At 45.5% G+C, this 23,242-nt stretch overlaps 1 protein-coding gene across 1 annotated transcript; it reads left to right on the top strand.

Moving 5' to 3' along the window:
• Positions 1-7,393: 7,393 nt before the first annotated feature.
• Positions 7,394-22,549, top strand: LOC142585007 (cuticle protein 10.9-like). Its single transcript, XM_075695427.1, has 3 exons — positions 7,394-7,678; positions 12,074-12,130; positions 22,077-22,549. The coding sequence occupies exons 1-3, from the start codon at positions 7,676-7,678 to the stop codon at positions 22,344-22,346; spliced, it is 330 nt and encodes a 109-aa protein (XP_075551542.1). The 5' UTR covers positions 7,394-7,675; the 3' UTR covers positions 22,347-22,549.
• Positions 22,550-23,242: the final 693 nt, after the last annotated feature.

The raw sequence follows: 23,242 nt of genomic DNA, 5'->3' as shown, positions 1-23,242 counted from the left end.
TGGTCACGTGCTATCGTAATTTGTTCGACGGCAGCGAAATTTGGTTGGTCTGTCGACGGCCACTGAGGCAGAACAGTTTGAAAGCGAGACAGACGTTCTCGAAGCGCTGAGCAGCTCGCAGGAAACGGATCAATAGCTCACTTACCGAACTATTGCGACAGCATGCACTATGGTTCTTGTCATGCCACATGCGAATCAAACGCAAGACTCGGTGGAACCGCGCTCAAGTGAACGCACCGAGTTGGCGTGTCATCTTTTTTTTCCCTGTTTCAATTCCGGACACCACGCTCACGAAGCCTCGCAGAAGGCCAGGACGCATCATTAAGAGCGCGTGTTTTTCTCGTAGAAAGATGACGTCTCTTTCGCAACAGTTTGCGGCGCGCCCCTTCTTCGGGGCGTAGTCCTAATTAAGTGAACAGCTTCGATCGACCCTCCGCGCAAGTAATTGGTGATGGATATCTGTTTGCGGTTGTTTACAGCAGCCCTGCACGGCCACGAAGAAAGCTGGCCTTCTGCGAGCACGAAATTTTCCCATGAACCGAAAGTGCGGTCGTTACGTTCATCGATTCGCTGCTCAGGGCAAATTGATGCCGTGGGCAGCTGCCAAGAAATCCTGAGATGTCTCCCGGCCAACTGCCCTTCGTGTTGCAAAGACTTGCTGAACGACGTTGTAGGCACGAGGAAGCGCGGTATCGTGAGGATCAAAGCGAATACACGCGAGGTCTACACACGGCGTTCACGTGACGTATTGCGAGCAGACACTTGGAAACATGTACGGGCGTAGAAATCGCTGAAGCAAATGACACCGGAGCAGCGCGCGGATGCCCGGGACAAGCGCGCGGATGCCCGGGACAAGCGCACGTGGGCGATCGTTCTTTCTTTCTTCTTTTTACCACGCGAGTTGTCATATGGCATATTATAATGCACACGTGTTTTCTTCATTTTCCAACACGCGGATGTTGAAACATTACGACACGACATTCTGGATAACCATGAGCGCGCATCGTCACACTAAAGTCCACTTTGGTGTAGCCATTGTCATGGCGAGCGCGATCTAGTGGATGCCTACATACCCCACCCTTCATTCCCTCCCCATTCGGTGACCGCTTGTCCTTGCTCGGTAAATGAAGGACTTTATTATTATTAGTTTATCACTCCTCACTGTAACGCCTCTGGTGTTCATAGTGTTTTAAATAAATAAATAAATAAATAAATAAATAAATAAATAAATAAATAAATAAATTTCAGTGAAAGCGTGACGCCTTCTTGATAGACAAGCTGCATATGTGGCCTGCGTAGCTTATTGTCCAAAAATGACTATTCATATGTGGGCTGGTTTTTCCGTATGCCGGCGCCTCTAAGCACTTACCTCGTGATCCTAATTTCTGGACGTAGTCACACGAGCTTTACTCTGCTGCTTTCTTCTGTGGAAAATTTCATACATAATGTGTTGGCGATAGGGCCTATTCACGCTATTAAGTGCTTGTCCTGTCTTCATATATGGGGAATTTGCATAGCCTATTGCGCCGAGCATCTCTGCACAAAACGAAAAAAAAATGCAACCGGTCACTTAGAAGAAAACCTTATGGGCCGCCCGAGGTAACTGGCAGCTGGGCCGATGGTGACGCAGGCACGACGACGAAAACGCCATCGTGACAAACGTCATTTCAAATTCCATCCGATTCTTGGCCAATACCACATAGCGAGTGCACGGCCATATCCGAAAGGAAAGCCAAGCAAATCAAGTCAGCAGTGCCTACATTGGCTCCATGGACGACGACGACTGCACTGGCGGCACGAGAATAGTGGAACTCCGGCTAAAAGGTCAAAATAAGATTCTGTTTTTCATCCTGGATTTGCTCAAATACCGGTGCATGCAGTTATGCAGTAGTCAGAAACGCTTATCCTTCAACTATATATATATATATATATATATATATATATATATATATATATATATATATATATATATATATATATATATATATATATATATATATATATATATATATATGTCGTGGCACGACCTTCTGACGAAGACTGTGCCACGGCCGAAATTTAACGAATTAATTTTCGTAAGTGTGCTCCTTCGTTTCTTCAACTACATATGCACCGGACCTACAGAACTTTTCTTTGAATCATATATATATATATATATATATATATATATATATATATATATATATATATATATATATATATATATATAGGGTGCTAGTCTGGCCTTTCTCAGCATGTTGTGCTTGATAGCCTGAGCCTCTGGACACAGCCACTGCAGGTGATGAGCACCCACCGTAGGCGCAAGAGCCAGGCACTTGGGACACGTTCCAGTGTTTTCGGCTGTTTTAGACAAGACCTTGGTCTTAGCAGGTGTCACTGCCACCCCAGGATGAAGCCTACGAAGACAACGTTTCTCCAGGCGGGGATTGTTTCTGAAAAGTAAACAGACCAATTCTCAGTGGGTCAAGGAGCGGGTCATTAGGCCCTGAGAAAAAGCAGGAAGAATTACGTTTAAACTAAAAAGGTATGTTAAAAGAACACAAGCAATGCTTAAGAGAGTAATCAATATTGCAAGAGAAGAAATGTCTATGAAGAATATCCAGCCTATAAAATTGAGAAAGGACGTGCTGTGTTGTCCTTGGGTGACGTGGCGCATACTCGCTATGGGGCACTGACCTAGAAATGGGCTGTGGAGCAGAAGCTTGCTCTATAGAAAAAAAAACGGGGGAAAAAAGAAAAAGAAGTGATGATAATATAGGAACAGTAAAACGCGAATATAAAAGACGAAATGCTGCCAGCGTTGAATATGCTGCAATATAGGGTGCAAGTATTAAAAAAGCTTGAACGGCACCAACACAAACATTTTGTCAATTTGACCGCTTTGAATCAAAGGAAACAACAGCTCTATACAAAACTGCCAGAACGCCCCTAGTACCAGAGCTGTGTCATTGCTGCTCCGTCTCTGTCATGTGCAACGCTGTTGGTTTCCTTTGCGCCGACATATACTAACCAGCTCCACTTAGCACTTTCTTATATATCCTTGAATTAAAGAGAAAATACTCAAAAGCTGCTCGAATATCTCTGCAACAGTAATTCTAGTGTAGGTGCCCGGTATAGCTAGGGTTTGGTATGGTAGAGGTAGGTGACGGCAAAGTGTAGTTTATAATAACTGTTCACGTTGGGAAGATAAGCGGCCGCAGTACAAGAACAAGCGGCCAATCGTTTTACTGCAAAAGCCAGGAAAAAGCCAATTCCGTATACTCGTGGGTTCCCGCATATACCTAAGAATGTCTCGAAACGGTGTGGCGTAAAAGACGTTTTTGCAGCACCTAATAAACGGAGAAATATTAGTGGGATAATTGGAAGGGCATTGTCTAATATGTCGGACATAATAAGCATGCAAAAGGGCAAACTGAAGCACTCCTTTGCACTCCTCTGGCATTGCGCACTTAGTGCAACTATCTTACAGCTACATATACGTACATAAAACAGTCGGGAAAATCTATATATCAGGATAATGGAACAGAGGTGTTTATAAAAAGGCAATTGGGGATCACAGATGGCGCAACACTGCAGTCAGTGCCGATACTCGGCATAATTCAGTGATAACTGAAATTGTCGCCGAGCGCATGTATTATTTGGCGATAGAGATAGTTGAGGAATAAGTAGACCCTCATGAAAAAAAAAAAACGTCAAGTCAGTTAAGTCAGCCTTAAATTGGGCTGGATGGCGCTGAATTTACCTTTTTTCTATTGCTCGAACGGGCAGTGTTATCGCTCCCACATGTAGCGAATTTTATGCTTAAAGGAAGCTTCTTTGTTTTTCTGTTATCTTAGCGTCCTTCTCTTTATTTAAATGTAAAAAATGAGTCGTTTGGCCCCAGATAGGTCTAGCTAGCTCATAATCGCAGGCAGGAAAATCAATGGACAATAAGGTTAAAGAAAATGCAAAACACCATGAAATGTCTATAACATAACGGCAAAACACTAAGAGAGCAAGTCCGTGCGTCAAGGCGGGAAGAATGAAAAAAAAAATGGATTGTAACACCACAAAAACCACACATGACTGAACAGGTCATATGAATACAGAGATTATTCAAAGTGCACAATAATTACTGTTCACAAGGATTTTATCAATTCCCTGCCTCCGAGGAAAATCTTGCAGAGGCTTCAGAGCTAGTCTCCCTTCGTTGAGGCACGACCAAGGTCCAAGAAGTTTTTGCGCAGATAAATAGCATTACGCCGACGCGCAATTGCGTCAGCATTGCGTTCTTTAGCGTCAACACTTGGTTGGCGTGCTTCATTTTTTAACCAAGAGGCCAGGGGAGGTATTCTGTAAGAGTACACCTAGTGGACTGTCCATTTCCGCCGCTACTGATTGGATGCAGCTGTATGAGCGAGGAGGAGATGAGCTGCGGAAATGGACAGTCCACTAGGTGAATTCTTACAAAATATCCCCCCTCCCTCCTCCAGGTGGGCCGATCCCGGAGATAGTGCAGTTCACGGTGTAATTTAACCATTCGAGTGCTAACCACGCCCGTACCGTTAATTTTATGTGACTCGTTCTAGCTTCTTGTCTCGTCGAGACCTACTTTTTGATGCCGTTTGCGACTCGCTAAAACACCGCGAAAGTACGAAATGGCTTTCTTACTTACAATTAAGCTGTTTACCTCTAGCCCCCGTATGCATTACCAGCATACGCTCCCGCGTGGGGGGGGGGGGGAGGGCATGGCTGGGGAGGGTACCCGCGGCTTACGTCCGTATCACGGCGCGTGGACAGGGATAGGCGGGCCGATCCCAGAGATAGTGCAATACCAAGCCGACCCGCGGTGAAGGTGAAGCAGGCTTCAAGCACTCCACCAACCTCCAATAATATCTTGGGTCCAAATAGAACCACATAAATTCACCGTCGTAAGAGAAACACATGTATGCCTTCAAGCGCTTTCTTTGTTTTAAATCCTGTTTGAAGAATATTGAGAGGGAGAAAGAGTGTGGCGACGCCGCCTGTGCACGTGGCCTGCGCGTCTGTGGTTATGACGTCACGCGCTCGGAGGTGCCGGTGCGGCTGCAGCAGCGGTTGCGGCAGATGCATGGGAGGTGCGGTGACCGCGGTGGCCCTTGTGTAGGCGTAGTGTAGTGCCGTATGCAAAAAAAAAAGTATGATTTCATAATGCATGCAGCCCATGTATGCAGCATAAACAGCGTTACTGGTAATGCGGTCCCATATGAATGTTGCGGCCCCACGAATTTATACGTCAGTAAACGCTGTAACAACATCTGTACGTCTAATTAGAAATATCATAACTAACTAACTAACTAACTAACTAACTAACTAACTAACTAACTAACTAACTAACTAACTAACTAACTAACAGAACTAACTAACTAACTAACTAACTAACTAACTAACTAACTAACTAACTAACTAACTAACTAACTTACTAACTAACTAACTAACTAACTAAACAAACAAAACAAATAAACGAATAAACAAACAATAAACAAATAAACAAATAAATGCTGTGGCTAGCACCATTCTCTAGAAACGCGAGCTGAAATTGTGTCCCAGCATTTTTCCACTCAGCAACAAACCTTTTCTGGCGAAATTTAGCTTGAATCGCAATCATTTATAACGTGCATTAGTAAATGTCACAAATATCCTGAAACCCGCTGCCGCGAATGACGTGTTTCTGAAATAATTACGTCATTCTTGATGTAGTGCGCTTAATGATCTTTGGTAATGCACCGATATATACTATATTGGCATATAATTAGAAAGACAATTAACAGAACGCCGACCATTTGTTTTGTCGAAGGGGCTAATCGGTGGTCGTTCTGTTAACTGTCTTTCTAATATGAATCTACTTTCCAAACGGAGGAGATGTCGTTCAATTATGGATTTCATTTCGCTATATTGGCATGGCGGTAATTATTGCCGGGGACGTACGATGAGAAGGTACAAATAGCAAGCGTTGTAGTATGAGCAAGTGGAGTAAAAACGTGGATACATTAGACGTAACCCACCTTGACGTTACAATGCGGTGAACTTCGCAGAGAGAGCGTTAGACACTGCGTTGAAGCCTGGACTTTGGTTTTGCTTCATCATGCTAGAACCTGAACTTTGAGATTCAAACGGTTTTGCTTCATTGTTCTAGTTCCTGCCGTACGGGTTACGTAGCTGCCTTGAACCGCAATTTGCTACTTAGCCAGCTTATTCACTGACCTGTGCGGAGTATCACCATAAAACGTTCAGTGAGGTCACAGTGAGGTCAATTGAGACCGCTACGATCTTTCCTGCTGATTCGCTTATGTTTGGCCCCTTTACACGGTGCAGGAACTCCGATCCTATACGCAGGAGAAACATATCGCTATGTCGCCGCATTTTCGATATCATGAAGCACACCACGAGTTGATGCGGCTCAGGAGGTCAATGCCAAAAATCTCACGTAATCAAGGAACCACGGCCCAAGTTCCCCAAGAGAAGGAATTAACGTTCGAAACTTATGCAACCACCCCGGCGTTTCTTCATCCGACACATCCCACCGTGGCGCATCGTCATCTGTCTCGGCGCCAATTAACCGCTTGCCTTTTAACCCTCGCCGGTCGGTTACTGCTCGCGCTTGGGGCACGCTTTAACAGGTCCCCATTCTGTAGTACAATTGAGCGCGCCTTGCTGGCGCGCCGGAGGTCTTTCCCAGCGTCGGTGATTGAGGCCTGCCAACCGGGCTTCGCCTTGACCCGACGATGGCTAAGACGGGGAAGAACGAAGGTGAAGCCGGCATACGTTCGCCTCTGAACAAGTGGTGCGCACTCTACTCCCACACGAACAGGAGGTTGCACGCAAACGAGCAGCAGCTTTATAGGCACACACTTTTCCTTGCCGTTGTTTTTTCGCGCTCGTTCGCGCTGGCCTCACGTTTACCGGCAAGTGGCGGTTGAAGGTGAAGGCCACGCCGCGTCAGCACGCGACGGCGGCCCGAACGTATGCGCGACTGGGCCGCTAAGGAAGCGCGCGCACACATTGGGGAGCGTGTAATTCGGGTCCGGCCGTGACTGTAATGCATGCATCTGCAGCTGATAGCTCGCACTGTTGAACCTGTTCGCAGGAAGGAAGAGACGCTATAGCTACTACGCATGGCGGCTACTACGTACAAGCTAACAGCGGCCCTCCTTGAAGCGCGGCGACCGACAGCGATGCGCTAGCGTCTCGGAGGAGGGACACCATTATGTCCTCCCTTCGTCTTCTTCCTGCACTCTCGCTCCTCGAAATGATGTTGTGGTCTTGGCCCCTCTCGCCGCGTCTTCACTGTCTCCTCCTCGACGGCATTCAGATCACACGCTGCACGAAACGGGGCTGTTCTTGTGTGCGCGCGCGTGTGCTGCTGCGAGTGTTAAGAATGACGTCTTCGCGGTCAGCGATGAAAGGGGGGGGGGGTGCAGAAAGAGAAAGTGACCGTCTATATGTATAGGCTACCGGGGTGAACAGAAGGGGTTCGAATAGGAGATTCGGCGAGGGGGTGCATAGGACTTTCCCGGCTCCGTATAAAGGCCGGTGATCCTCCAGGGCACGGCGTCACTTTGTGCGAGCTCTGTGCGCAGGTACGAGCAATTCCGGAAAGTCCCGTCGTGGTTACACTGCTTTGCTGTTTCGTCACGTGAAGCCGTTCAAGAGGAATATGGTGAGCATGCGCCGTCCACGAGCATTGCACTGGATTATATCACGACGAGGGGCGGTACGCCTGCGGTTAACTTAGTAGGATCCATTGCTACAAGGATGTATGCCACTGAACGTTGTAACACGAGAGGGATGCAAAGTTTCGTGGATCTATGAACTTCCTATGAGCTCTGATCGGCTACTATAGGAGAAAAGACAGATCGCTGAGCAGCTGGGAGGCGATGGGGTATCGGAGTTCGAACAACATACCTGTGACTTGGAATCTCTATACTGGAGACTTGGGCATAGCTTAATTTGCGCATCGATGGACGGAATAGCGTAGTGAGCTGCGAAAAATCGCCGCCTGGCTGTGCTCTCTTCACTCGGCGCACACAATAGCAAAGAAACAAGAAGTTTGCGAATGAAACCGCAGGAAACAATGCAATCATCTGCAGATGTAGATGTTTCGATAGCGTTCTACGTGTATCACATGTAACACGCTAATGCGCGCGGAGGGATGACGATGGCACACCTTTTTCAGTGGCGCAGCTTGCCGCACTAAAGTTACTGACGGGAGCATAATTCTTACGAAAATCCGGCGGTTCATTTAAAGGCATATTTCCTTACATGCAGCAGTTACCTGACTTGTTTTTAAACGACACCTTAACTATAACACAATAAATAGATCGGGATTTTGACGGGGAAATAATAGGGACAGCGCGAAGCAACTGAGCCAAATGTATAGAGTGTGACTCACCGGAGTGTGCATTGTAGGAGAAATCGGGAGCAGTTTGCAGATTTTACTCAAAGTGAGAAAGAATCAGCACACTGTACCTTCAATTAGCCTATTCTGTATAGGAACATACGGTAAATGGGGTGTAGAAATTTAATGCAATTTTTTTATTTCGTTTAAACAATATTAAAAAAATAACAGTATTGCGTTATGCGTTATTTGTGAAGCACAAAAAGCACAAGGTGAAGCACAGTGCGCAGTGTTAGTACAATTTTCAGCACAGTTACATGCGCGCACGATTAATTTTGGAAGTCAGTGCGTCGTAGAAATTAAAAAGTGAAGAATAAACGTACCGTATCTAAGTATCGACAAATAAGAAAAAAAAATTGCATTAGGCGGCAGTTGCGGAAACTGCTTTGTAATGTGTTCCACTTCGTAGCTCCGTTTTAGGTGCCGCTTCACGATGCGGGCCGTCCTTGCAGTAACGACAGTCCTTCTACTCGAGTGCAATTTTAGGTCAGATCTAGACGCTGGCGTTCTATATAACGCTTGCGATGAGTCCGACCAACTCGGCATTGCTTGCTTAGCGAAATATTGCTCTTTCACATAGTTGGATGCTAAGTTTTCTAAATCTCTTTCGGAAGCCGACCATATGTATCTGTGTCCAATATACGGGTTGTATTTGTGCCGTCCTACGCAATTTATTTTCGAATTAATCCGGTGCGAAGGTTGGATAAGTTGAAGTGGTTTAACCATTGCAATAAGAGTATATAATACGCTCCCGCTTCACGGCATGAAGTGTATACTATGCGATTTTGATAATTTTCACAAATATCAGAGAATTATCCGCGTGACACCGCGCCAAAAATTATTCAACGTACGCTGAGAGAACTTCCAGGTTGGCGCAATTTCGTACACTGTACTGGGAATACGAATTCATGTTTATATACAGTGCAAGCAAGGCTCTCTGAGTAGTGTGAACAGCGCGTTCTTGACGTAATGGAGACAATTAAAAAGTCTTTAGTGAATGTATAAATAAAGGGAGGGAAGCCTAGTACTTGACAGCGCTTGAAAGAACGACCGTTATTGTTTTTTAGACTTGCAAGAGAATCTGATTATGACGATGTCAAAAACAGCACAATAACAGTTGCATCAGCACGAGGATACATGTAAAAATGTATCTGAAATCATAGCAAACTAATATATAGCTAGAATAACGTAAGAATAACTTTGTTCTCTATGTTGGTCTTCAAAATGTGGGTAGCGCGAGGGCTCGGCGTTACAAAACTGCTCAACCACCAAAGCGCAGGTACAAAAAAAAATATAGAAAGAAAAAGAACGCTCAGATACTGACTGGCATCTATAGCGTACAAATGTGTTGTTGCTGCATCAAGAGCTGGAAGTTCGTGTAATTTTCTTAGTAACATCTTTTAGTAATGAAAGTGTCTCACGTCACGTCATATGTGCGACGTGGATTACAAATAAATCATTTTTTTCCCCATTGCATGCATTTATTTCGGGTGACTTGAAAGCTTGAGGAAATTAGCTATTGTAATTCATGCCGTCTTCTAGCTTCAACCGCGGAACGAAACACTATAAATACGGATAAAGAGGAATCACGCGCGCTTTTGCCTGCTTGTTTTTCGGTTTGTGCCTCACAAGCTTCCTATACCAAAATGCGTCACGAACTTTTTCCGTCGTCACTTGTAGCACGCCATTACAGCACTTTCGGTCATATTGCTCTCATGTGCTTCACCCGCTCGGTACATATTTGTTGACGCGTTTTGCCGCTGGGCGCTAGGTCGTCGGTTCGGTAACTTGTTTCGGGCATGAACGTTCACGCACTTAGCCAATGTGCTTGTTAAGAAGCCCACGATCGTCAAACTCCAACACGACGTAAACCTCTTAGCCCGTAGAGTATATGGGCGATTAAGGAGAGGTGAGGCCCCATCAATTCAATGCTGCACACTTAACTCACTGCAGCTACGACTGCGAGTAAACGAAGATTCGCCGACCGTTCACCCCTGCACTTCTTGAACTGCCGTCCTACTCTGGCAGACTCTTGCAGCCATTTCTGTTAGTAGTTCTTTCTTTCACTGTAACGTTTCATGACCAATTACTACAATCGCAGACTTACTTTTCAAATAATTGAAAACACTTTATCGCTGTCAGAAATTATTATCGTTTTGCTTTTTGCATTTAGCGTTTTGCATTCGAATTACTTGTACGTGGGCACAGACTGTTGAAATTCGAACTTCCTGAGTTGATCGACGTGGATGCCTCGGGGCAACGAAAGTACAGGTTTTGAGAAATTCCACAGCACAAGTATCCGGAATAACGAATACATTTAGACGCGTGCTTGCGTTATATGCACAAGGTTTTCTTTTATATGTTCTTATATTTTGTCTCGGTAGCAATGCGGTCGCTGTGACTCTGTGCCAAACCCGAGACCCCATACTCTGCAGGACGGCGGAGGCACTCAGCGTCGGCAACACGCCGCACATTACGACTTCATTTACCCCGGAATCAGATTGTCATACACAGTTATTTTTCCTAAAGAACAAGGTTGTAAATGTGCATTTAGTGTTCGTGTAGTAAAGATTGCACGACCACACACTCATTCGAAATGTTTTCAACGCATGTAAATCATCATATTTTATCAGTGTGGTTTAGACGCTGGTGCCATTAGGACCAGGCCTAAGCTATTCGTGCCCACAGTTACCATATTCGGTTTATTAATAGCCAAATTGGGCTACTTCTTGTCCGAGTTGGCGCCAAACATTTTCTCTTTGGCTATGTGGTTGTTCCTGGGATGCATTTCTTGTCTATATCATAAGCCAAAAATATATATAAATTATGGAGTTTTACGCGCCAAAACCACTTTCTGATTATGAGGCACGGCGTAGTGGAGGACTCCGGAAATTTCGACCACCTGGGGTTCTTTAACGTGCACCTAAATCTAAAGTACACGGGCGTTTTCGCCCCCATCGAAATGTGGCTGCCGTGGCCGGGATTCGATCCCGCGACCTCGTGCTCAGCAGCCCAGCACCATAGCCACTGAGCAACCACGGCGGGTACATAATAAGCCACCACCGTTTACAACTCGTCTCTCCTAAAGCGACTAAATAAGCTACGCCGAGGAGAGGGCGGACGCCAAATCATCATTTTACCGGATGATCATTTGAAGTTGTCCCTCGCCTACGAAATTCGGCGGCACCAAAAATGTAGCAACTCATCGATGGGGCTGCAAATCACCACCAAGTGCACTGCGTTGCTGATGAATTTAGCAAAGTATTGCAGTTGCCAGTGTGTTAATATTTCTATTTATGAGGTGCAGTAGCCATCTATTTTACTGCATTTTGTCTTGTAATCTATTGTATTGTTTCGTGTAATGTGATGCATTGTGTTTTTGTTAAATGGTCCTTAGCTATAACTATCGAATTGCCATTAGCTGTAAAAAAGAAACAATCAAGTCTGGCAATTTCGGGTCTATTTATGATTTTCGCTTTTGGCTATATTGTTGGCCTGCTACGCATGCCGATTTGGTGATCTGGGATTTGAGTGGTCTAGTAACCCTGTTCGAGTCTGTGACACGCCAAGCGAAAGCAAAGCGCACCGAATATCAAACAGAAAAAAAAATGTTGAAAGTTATTTTTTTTTTGCCTAACGTTATAACTGTTGTTGCAGGGCCCCCTGGTGAAACTGTTTCTTCTAGCCGTTCTGGCGGTGGCGTACGCACAACAGGTAAGACCGATGACAGCAACCGCAAAGGACAACGCTGTCGACAGATGGTTAATAATACAACACACAGTCATGGGAACTAATTGAAGGCAGCTTATGTAGCACTTGTGCGCTTTAAATAGTAACCTACATTTTCCCTTGAGTACTTACCCTGTTAAGTCACAGAAAAATGTTTTTGTTTATTTATAAGCACAGAAAAATACATACATGTATGTTGATCAAGAAGTACTCTCTAAAGAACAGTATTAATGCAATAGCCTTAGGGATCTCGTGCCGCAGAAAATCCGGCGTCGGCGTCCTACGTCAACAGTCGCATCGACAAAAATTATTCCGAACTATGCAAACCCAACCACGCATACCCGACCACGCAGACCCTCCGTCTAGCGCAAAGAAGTTACTGAATTAATTGAAATTTCCAAAGTAAAATACTTCAGAAAAATCGTAAAGTACGACTTACACGCAACCTACAGACATGATAGCGTCGGATTGTAATCTGAATATGCGAGAAAATGTGATTCTGTTACGTGAAAAGTAAAAAAATATCCCTTTTCCGGCGTTTCTAACATTCATAAACCGGCCATGGCACCCGAGATTTGCGCGCAAATCTCGGACACCACGAAGCGGCGCCGCCGTTTCCTTTGAACACCTCCAGATGGCGCTCGCCTCAGCCGCGTCGCAGACAATGGAACGCAGTCTCTCTACACTCTAAAAAAGTTTGCCTCTTTTGGGGTGTATATCTGCCACAGAACAATAATCGTCATCTGCCTTGATGCGTTTCCTTTCTTTAACGCTGCGAGCCCGGTAATTTCCAGTAACGAACGGCATGCGCGTTATCAGCATAACATAACATTCCCCACAGGAAAGTAGCTTGCACGGCGTTTTCAAGAAAAGAAACGCATCAAGGCAGATGGCGATTATTGTTGTGTGGCAGATATACAACCCGAAGGGTGCAAACTTTTTTTAGAGTGTATGTGACCGGAGAGAGCGTGTCAACAAAGCACGTGGAATGCGCGCAACGTGGGGAGGGGGTAGCGGGAAAGAGCTGTGCCTACGTTGATGCGGCCCAAAGGAAAAGCAGGAACGCAGGTGTCAATGCCCCTTGTAAAGTCCAGATCACACAGAAAACCATGACAACGGGTAGGAGGGAGAGTCCTCTACAGTAGGAGAGAGTGAAAGAGTGATTATCGCCGGCGGCTCAAACCTGGCTAGGTGCTCAGAGGTAATTATGAAGAGGGTGAAACGTGAGAAATGAGTCGCACCATGGACATTTCTAGGACGGACATTGGGCACTGTCATGGAGCGAGCAAGGGCAAAGCCAGCGGAAAGTGCCCACGGAAGCAACCTTGTCGTAGTAGCAAGTGAGCTAAACGACGTCCTAAACAGATGAGGGACAGGATTAGCCCAGCACTTAACGAAGGAAATAGACGACTTGAGCGAGCTGTCCCCTTGGGTGCAGCTCGTGGTGCCTGTACCTGATAATATGGTACAAAGAGCCGTAGTGACTACTAATGAGGCTATATGGACCATGAGCCGAGAGAAACATTTCGAGGTTGTAGAAGTAAATGGGGAAGTGAGAAGGTGCCGTGGTTTCAAACGATACGGGATCCACTTCAATCACAGTTTTGGACGAGAAGTGGGCTGGCGACTTGCTGGTCGAGCGGCTGCTTTTTTGGGAGGCCCACAGGCGATCAGCAAGCCACTGTAGGCAGCAATGAAGAAGGCCCACTAGGAGCACATCAGAATAGCATCGCCGTCAATAAGAGAAAAAGGAGGAAAACAAGAAAGAGAGCTCGCCATGCAATAGGCTACATAAAGATGCAGGGTGGTAGAAGAAAGGAAAAGTGGGTAGAGATTCAGGGGCAGTTAAATAGAGAAAACATAGTGGTTATGCGATTGCAGAAACGCACTTTAGAGACTCAGAAGAGCCGTCAGTAATTCAGAATTATGCATGGAAAGGGTGCAACAAAACTAGATCGCAAAGAAAGGGACAGGGGGTCGGAATGCTCATCCATCTGGGAGCCAAATGAGAAAGGAAATTCTGAATGTCAAGAGCATCTCTGGTTATCATGTACAATGAGTGGAAAGAAACTTTGCCGGGGCGTAACGTATTTGTGGACCGAAGATAATTGCAGAGAGAAGAATCAAGAGTTAGTGGATTGTCTAAGTGCCGGTATTAGGTGTTCCGGGAATGGGGCCGAAATTATTCTATTAGGTGACATGAATGCCCACATATAGGATCTAGATTGCTATACCGACGACAACGGGAAGTCAGTGCTAGATCTTTGTGAGCAACATAACCTCGTTATCGTGAAAACAGGCCCTAAGTGTGACAGGCAGACCACGTGGGACGTGGGAAACCGGCAATCGACCATTGATTACTGTCTGATGACAGAAGGAATTTATGATAAGTTGAGAGAAATGGTCATTGACGAGGAAGGGTATAGCAGCATAAGGAGTTAATGGAAATAACTTTATTGAAAATCCTGCAAAGTTTAACGACCCGCGCTCAGGTCTCCCATGAGGGGACTTCGAGACCTTGCCTCGTCGCGGCCTCTCGGGCTTGTTGGCTGGCCAACTCTTGTGTCTGGAGATTGGAGCTGCACAGAGCGGCAGCCGACTTCGACGCAAGAGCCTCGGGAGCTACCGCCATTTTAGCTGCTATTACAGGACACTCCCACAACCTGTGCGAGAGCATCGCTCCAGTTGCCTGACAGAACTTGCAAAGAGCACTCGGGTATTGCGCGGGGGAAATGTGCCGCAATCGCACTGGACTGGAAGGTGGTCTGCAGTTGTCGCCAGACGACTGCCTGGCGACGTTTCAGTTTGGGGTGAGGTGTGGGCAATATACGACTGCCTAACTGGTAGTGCTTGGTGATGTCGTGACCATAAACGCATAATTTTGAAAATGGAATATGTGGTTGGGAAAGAGAGGAAGGAGCCAAGAATGGCCAGCCCAAATTTTAACGCTAAACAAATAACATATATTGTCACAAGAGTCGACGAATAACTTGGTAAACGACCAAGCAAAGAGTAGGAATATAGTGAGCTTTCAAGTGTAATAACGACAGAAATACGGAAAGAGCAGCAACATGCTCATTGGAAAGGAAAAAAAAAATAAATCGTTAAGGTGGTGGAACAGGGAGATACGAGAAGCGATCGCCGAATGACAAAAAACACCCCGAGAGCACAGGCAGGCAAGCAAAACGCAGTTGCGGCAGGATGAAGTAGCCAGAAAATCCGAAATATACCGGCAGTAAGAATGTGCAGTTTAAATACTGGTTCAAGCTAAGGTAAAAGGTGAAAGTGAATGTTGGTTATCAGAAATACGTGAGAAAAGGAAGGCGGCACCTAAAATATTGTGGCACCACATAAACTTATTTGGCAGGAAGTCTGGAACAATACAACAACATATCCTAGACGAAGATGGAAACAAACTGGAAAGCAGCGTGTTAGTAAACTACATCCGAAAAATAACAGCCGAATATTTCCAGGACAATGACGAGGTCGTACTTGAGGAAAAGAAAGAGCATGAAAGATAACCAGATGGAAAAAGAGCTGATACTCACACATTTCAACTAGAAGAGAGCCGAAGATAAAATTACGAAGCGCACAGCCACAGGTCTGGGCAAGGTTCCCGTGAGGCTCATTACTGAACTACATTCAAAAAGTAGGGAAGCTGTGTTGCAAGTTGTAGAGAAAAAGTTTCAAGGAAGACGAATACCAGACAGTTGGTGACAAAGTAGAATGAATTTAATTTATAGAGGTAAGGGGGAATAAGATAGAATTCACTCATATAGGCCGTTGACCATTACATCGGTAATGTACAGGTTAGCAGTGTAGGCAATTAAAGCTGCAAGCATGGACAGAGAGTAATGGCATTTCGGGAGGACTTCAGAATGGCTTCAGAATAGTTAAGCGTCTGGATGATAACTTATTTGTCTTTACTCAGTGTATTCAAATACCCAGAGTAGAAATCAGACCGTTATATGTGGCCTTTTTATACATTGCAGGAGCGTATGACAAAGTAGACCGTAAAATCTTGTGAGACATTCTGGAAGGGGAAGGCTTGGGCGGCGATTGTATACATATTCTGCGAGAGATTTACGTAGAAAACACAGTCTGCATTGAATAGGAAGGAATGAGGAGCGAAGAGAGAGTTCATATCAACAAGGGACTGAGGCCGGGGAGTCATTATCCCCACTGGTGTTTATGATGTGCATGGTAAGGATGGAAAGGGCGCTAGAGGGAAGTAATATCGGGTTTAATCTCTCATACAAACAGGCGGGTACAGTAGTAGAGCAGCAGCTTGCAGGTTTTGTTTTATGCGGTCGTCATTGTGTTGCTAGATAACAGGCAAAGTGATATGCAACATCTGGCTAACATCTGTGGACAGGAAGGCGAGAATTTAGGACAGAAATTTAGCGTTAGAAAACAGGTGTTAAGGTATTCAATGAAAACAGTGAACAGACAGTGTCGATTCAGGGCCAGAAAATAACTCGGGTAAAAGAAAGAATATAAATACCTTGGTATATGGATAAACCAAGGCAATAGATATATGGAAAGACAGGAAGAAAGAATAACAGCAAAAGGGAAGAGAAATGCGGCTATAATAAAGAACAGAGCTCTATGGGGATACAAAAGGTACGAGGTACTCCGGGGTATGCGGAAAGGTGTAATGGTTCTAGGACTCACATTTGGAAATGCGGTTGTTTGCTTTGAATCATTTGTACAATCAGGATTGGATGGCAACCAAAGGTCAGTGGGACGCCTTGCAGTGGGCGCTCACGGGAAGACTACGAATGAAGCTGTGCAGGAGGATAACGGCTGGACAAGCTTTGAAGTGAGGGAAGCTCACAGTAAAATTGATTATGAAGAGCCACTGAGGAATATCGGAGAAAGTAAATGAACTGGGATAGTTTTCAGGTATTTGCACCGGAAAAACATTGATTTACAACGGAGGAAAAAAACTCGGAAGCTTGCCAGCAAGTATGCGACCTGTATGGGGAGCAACATGGCAGCAGAGAACGTCAAGCGGAGAGGCAGGGAGACTGAGATAATCTCATGGGTGGCAGCAACCGAAAAAAAACCTGCTATGAGTAGCTACTTAAGGGGAAAAGACTAAATCAGGAAAGAAACAATTTATGATGACTGGAAGGGAAGCTCATTACGTTTCAAAGCGAGATCAGGATGCCTCAAAACACGCCCTTATAACGCGAGATATCTGTAGGAAGAAAAAGCGTGTGCTTACTGCGGTAAAGCTAGGGAAACGATGGAGCATGTTTTATTGGAATGTGAAGATATCTGCCCAGTGGTCGATTTAGTCATCTGTGGCTTCCTTGAAGCCCCTGGGTTCACCGAGCGCTGAGGGAAAGTAAACATGTCCGCAGCAGAGATTAGTAAGCGGCGATTGGAATATTGGTGGTAGTAGGAGAACGACAAACAACGGAGGCGTGCAAAAACAGAGTTCACAATATATGGGTCAGAAAGTTTGGTTACTGGGAATTCATCGTGGGTTTATTTTGTTACTTTTCTTTTCCTTTTCTTTTTATCATAGGTAATGCACTAGGCAATATAGTAACAAAAGCTTGGTGGGGTAACCCACCATCCCGTTCCAAAAGGGACCCTAATAGCATCCATCTATCCACCCATCCATCCATGCAATCGCGGCCATTGAGTTTCTCCCTATATTACCTAGAGGGAAATCTGGCGCTGCTGCGCTGTGGTATGCATGGGAATGCCGGTATATTGTGACTTCGGATTGGCATCGTTCTCGGAGAGCGAGGCAAGCACCGTTCCGTCTGTCACGGTGATTAAGTTTCTACTGAAACAGCACCTAAAAAGCTGTTTTAGCTTTATGATTACACAAAAACATGTTTTGTTTAACTATGAGAACTTGTTATTGCATGTATAATTATATGAAACGTAGAAAATATCAGCGGGCCGCTAAACTGGGAGGACAGACGACAAGATTCGCGCTCTCTTTGAAACAGTTTGTCGTTCGTTCTTGCTTTTCTTTGCTTGGTTATGCATGGTAGAGGAGTAAACTTCACTCAAAGATGTAATATGCGCGAATGGAAACATTTTATGAAGGTTTTACTTTAAGAACGCGTTATTTCTGCAGCCATATCCACGTTTTAGACGAAGCCTCTTACAACACCAGCCAACACAAGCCTCACAGGCACATATACCGTCATTCCCATGACGTCACAGCGCCCCTTAGGAAACTCCCATAGACGGTTGGGCCAGATTTCCCTCTAGGTGTTATAGTGAGAAACACTATGATCGCGACCCACGCAAGAGGCCACGTTTCTACCAGAAAGGTCGCCTTCGTGCATAGCGTTCGCCGCCAGCGTTTTCCGCTAAACATTACGGTTACGTAAGCTGCAGTTGCCGGGAAGCGTGAGAAGCAATCAGGAATCTTTTAATGCTATCGCGTTCGGCTCTAACGAAGCTTAAGTGTCCTTCAGAATTTTTCTTATGGTATTTTCGACTGGTCGCCGCCATCCCCCAAAGCAGAGTCGAGCATAACCGGCGTTCCCCGAACTCAGAGGTAGAGGACAAGCGCGCAAAGCTAACGTTCTACTCGCTATCGGAGAAGGAAATGGCAGATGCGTAACCGCGTAACTACTGCCAACGTCCGACGTTTCGCCTATCCAATGCTCCCGGCGCTGCCGGGGAAACCGGCTGACGCGCCGGTCGTACGAGCATTCGTCGAGACGCCAGCATGCAGGGGCATAGGTTGCTTAGGTTACGGTGGACCGTCGCCAACAACGGCGACGCTGTGCTTTGATGTCGTCGCGGGAAACGCTTCAGTCTCGACGAGTGCTCCGACGACAGGACTCGGAGCGCCTCGGAGCGCTCGAAGATGGAGGAGAGCGATGGAGAAGAACCGGCCGAACGCAAGGCGCGCACCCTCTTTCAACGAGCCGAAGACAACGCCGCTCGCGAGAGCGGTCTAGAGTGCTCCGAAACGGCCAGCCGAAGATGCCATTAGTTTCTTCGCTCAGGGAACGAAATCTACATTTGGAATACTTCAGTGAGGAAGACAGAGACAACATTTGTAGTCTTGCGCCGCTTCTTCAGAAAAATACTCAGCGAGCTTAGATTTGCTTAATATTTAAATAAATAAATAAATAAATAAATAAATAAATAAATAAATAAATAAATAAATAAATAAATAAACAAACATAATTCCATGAATCCCCACACGAGCAAGGGACCGTAATTTGAAGCAAAATTGGTGAATATATGTTGCAAAGACAGATTCCATAATTGTACAATGGCATCGCAATCGGGTTCTTATATTATGCTTCATTTATCCTACTCGTCAATGCGAGAGCGATCAAAGCGCGTTCTTGTAATGTCTTATTATGCCGCCTCTGCTTTGATCTAGCGCACATACCAGCGAAAAATAAACGCATATAAGAGGAAGTTGTGAGCGGTTATTGCGGGCCTCGATAACATAGAATAACACTGGAAGGAAGCCCGTTGTTTTTGTGGGACGTGCCACGCGCTGCCGCAGGCGAACACGACACACATCTATCACGCGCGCACTTGTTTTTGTACTTCATGTACACACTTGAGTCGGCTATATTACCGTCCCATCGCGGTACAGAAATTACTGCGTTGTGGGACTATTTATGAGGGGTTAATAAAAAGCCCGGAAATTATCTCTATTTTTATCACCCGACAGCGGCAATTTTGCTTCATTATCGATTTCACCTTTGCTTTCGATATATCTTCTATTGCCTATCTGTAATATATTTGCGTGCTTTTCAGTTTCTTAGAGGATCTTGCTTCGTTCTTGGTCGGCAGTTGGACAAAGAAGTGTGTTAATGTCTTGTGAAGTGTTGCTTTTACTGCAGATTTCATAACCTCCAGCCAATGAATCAATATGCAATATTTTGGGAATATGGATAGCTCTCGTAGCTTTTGATCATGACGTCAGCTCACAAGGTCAACTGATAAAGGGAACTCGTGGGTTCAGTGGGTAACGCTGCATTTAATTACATTATTACTTTTTTTTCTCATCGCATTCGTATTTCTTTAAAATTATGAAATATTGCATGCCAAAACCACGATCTGATTACAAGGCACGCCGAAGTGGGTGACTCCGGAATAATTTGGACCACTTGGGGTTCTTTAACGTGCACCTAAATCTAAGTACTCGGGTGTTTTCAAATTTCGCCTCCACTGAAATGCGGCTGTCAGGGCCATTCGTATTCTTCATTCAGAAGTTCATAGCTGTGCAAGGGGCATCCCGAAATCTACTTTATTTTGAACCTAAATACAGAAACGACCGATCAGTTACGCAGTTGATAAATAAATAAATAAATAAATAAATAAATAAATAAATAAATAAATGGAATGGCACTGTTACAGCAAGAATTTCTCGGGAAATGTTACCGTATTTACCGAAATGTCATGTTCTTGCTGATCACATATGAGCTCTAGTGCTCCTGGTTTTGCTTCTTTAGCTGCCTGCCTGGAGTCCGTACGTTTCCAGTGTTCATTTGAGGATTTCTCCTTTTATCTTTCGAGTCTTCACATTTTTTCAAACCTGATTGCTTTTGTTTTGTTACCCTTCCCTTGCATGTTCAGTGCTGTGTTGCTATTTATTTATTTATTTGAAATGCCTTACACGGCCGCTGGACATTGTGCGAGGGGGCGCCAAAATCCACTGTACGCAAAAACAGTGTAAAAACAATGTCAAAACAGCGTTAGTGTCAAACAGCGTCAAAAAAAGTGCATACACAATCAGAATAAAAAAAAAGTGAAAACAAAGTACAATATATGGTAAATAAAATTTGAGCGCATAATCGCAGTACAGAAGAGAAGACCAAGCAATGCGAAAGTAACAAGAAGAAATATGCAATACCAGTTAGAGCACACGATTAAATAGAAAGAGAAACAAGAGAAAAAAAGAAAAAGCTCAGGGCACATGGATCAGTGCGCAATCCATCGAAGCAAGACATAGCACAAGTAGGGCAAACAAGAAGATGGCCAGAAAAGGAAACGAAATGCGTAATAGGAAGTCAGAAGTAAAAAAGAAAAATATTGGGCTACCCTATTCGCAAGTACAACGCAAACGTTGGGTGATGCAACATTTTTTTCCCTTTCCCACGTGTATGTTTTCCTTAATGCGGCGATGAAGTGATACGTCAGACAATACGAAAGGACACAACACCACACTTGAGGAGCGGGAAAAAAAAGTACTTAGTTTGGGTATTAAAAAAGTAGAAATCAGCAAGCACTATAGTAAACAATTACAATAAGTACACGTAAAACATATAACTATATAAGGTGTACTCCTGCATGCTGGCGGTAATAATTTGATAGCCCTAGAAGCCTGTTTGTCACTTATTTACATATTTTCGTTTTGCTTAGAAGGAAAGGGTACATCATTGGTGCCTTTTTGAGGGTTCTTTTCAACAAAGCGTTTGGCGAAAAGGAATCATCTTAGAAAATGAGAATGAATGAACTCCCATATTCAAGTTACCTTTGAAGTACGAACGATCGTGGGTATACTTGTAATGAATAATTACAGTCCCTGGAACAAATGCGTTCGCAATAACGTTGAATGTACTTGTGCGCGTTAGGATAGTGAGCTACTCTCCAAGAGCCTCTAGATCGGGCTTAAGCTTAAGCTTTACCGCTTAAGCTAAGCTAACGGCACAGCGTTCCGTTTATAATCAATTTTCGTCACAGTTAGCACGCCGCAGTCTGCCCAAGTTGGAGGGTGTTTATTTTTCCTGGTGACATCGTAAAGTGTTATAGCATTGCAAGCAGAAACGGATAAACAAGGAGGCACACAAAGGCGCACGCCACTCTTGTTTTGCCTTTCTGCGTCTTTTCTACGTCCTTTTCCAGCTTCAGCAGGTATCGTGCCTCACGACGTCGTGCTAACGTTAGCCGGCATTGCAAAATCCGCTGCCCCTTTGAACCGCAGGACTACGACAACTCTCCGCCCGAGCCGTACGAGTTCAAGTACGACGTGCAGGACGAGGAGGGCAACACGCAGATGCACCAGCAGTCCAGCGACGGCTCGGGAACCGTTCGCGGCTCGTACGGCTACACGGACAAGGACGGGCTGTTCCGCATCGTCGAGTACGTCGCCGACGCTAACGGGTTCCGAGCCATGATCAAGACCAACGAGCCCGGAACCAAGTCCGGAGGATCGGCCGACGCACCCGTGGAGTCGTCGGCGCCTCAGCAGTAACAAGCCGACGCGCTGACAAGGCGCGGTGTACTAGAATGAAGGCGTCGAGGGTAGAGGAGGAGAGTAGGGTAGGGTTAGGAATTAGAATCAAACAAGGGGGCAGTTCATTTCGTCACTCCACCTGCACACCGCAGCGTGACGCTGACTGCGTTGCCTTCAATCGGAAAAACCAGCAGAACTCTCTTTGTCGCGGCCGCTGTAGGGAGCCTATACATGCAAGCGCTTGCACGTACGCTTGCATGTAGGCTCCCTATCGCCGCCGGCTTTTACTGCGCTACCTGACGGGAATGGAGCGTAGTTTACGCGGCATGTGTTTCTCGGTTCGCCCAGGTAAACACACGGAAAGATACTCGTGTCTTGGGTGGGCGTGGTCTAAGCCTAACGCATGACGTTCGGGGGGACTGGTTGCGCTCGCTTGCGGTTTGCCGTGCATCCATCTGGACTGCCGGCACTCGTTCCGGTGCTTTGCCACCCAGCTGAGGTGGCGGGGCGCCCGGTGGCATCCGGTCCGTGTCTCGGTAATAAATGCTTGAGAGTAGACACGCTGGACACCGAAATTGCCGAGCGATACCTCGTGCCTGATGCGTTCGGAGTATGCAGCGTTTATCACCGACACACAATAAAAGGTTGGTAGCGAATTGATCACTTTAGGGGCACTCAGGTCTATAGCGTTTAAGGGCTGGACTCGCTTCCCTGCGTTCAACCACAGTGCGTTGTGACGCGTCTGGCGTTTCGCTTCCAAACATGAACGATGCATTCTTATTTTACAGCCGGAGCTGCGTCGACTTGCGTGTAGGTTAAAATTTTCGTAAATGGATGAAAGTGCGTTGGCTCTGTATTTTTTCTGGTGTCGCGCTCCTTAATACTGAGGCAGGTTTTGAAGCAGCCTGCTGCGA

Source organism: Dermacentor variabilis, chromosome 6 (genome assembly GCF_050947875.1).
Source record: "Dermacentor variabilis isolate Ectoservices chromosome 6, ASM5094787v1, whole genome shotgun sequence".
Taxonomy (NCBI): Eukaryota; Metazoa; Arthropoda; class Arachnida; order Ixodida; family Ixodidae; genus Dermacentor; species Dermacentor variabilis.
Note: the sequence above shows the minus strand (reverse complement) of the source record. Positions and strands in the feature narration are given on the sequence as shown.

Bases quoted from the DNA above. Each gene is read 5' to 3' on its own strand.
- LOC142585007 (XM_075695427.1), top strand. The intron at 12,131-22,076 runs GTAAGACCGATG...TTTGAACCGCAG, and splicing joins CGGTGGCGTACGCACAACAG to GACTACGACAACTCTCCGCC.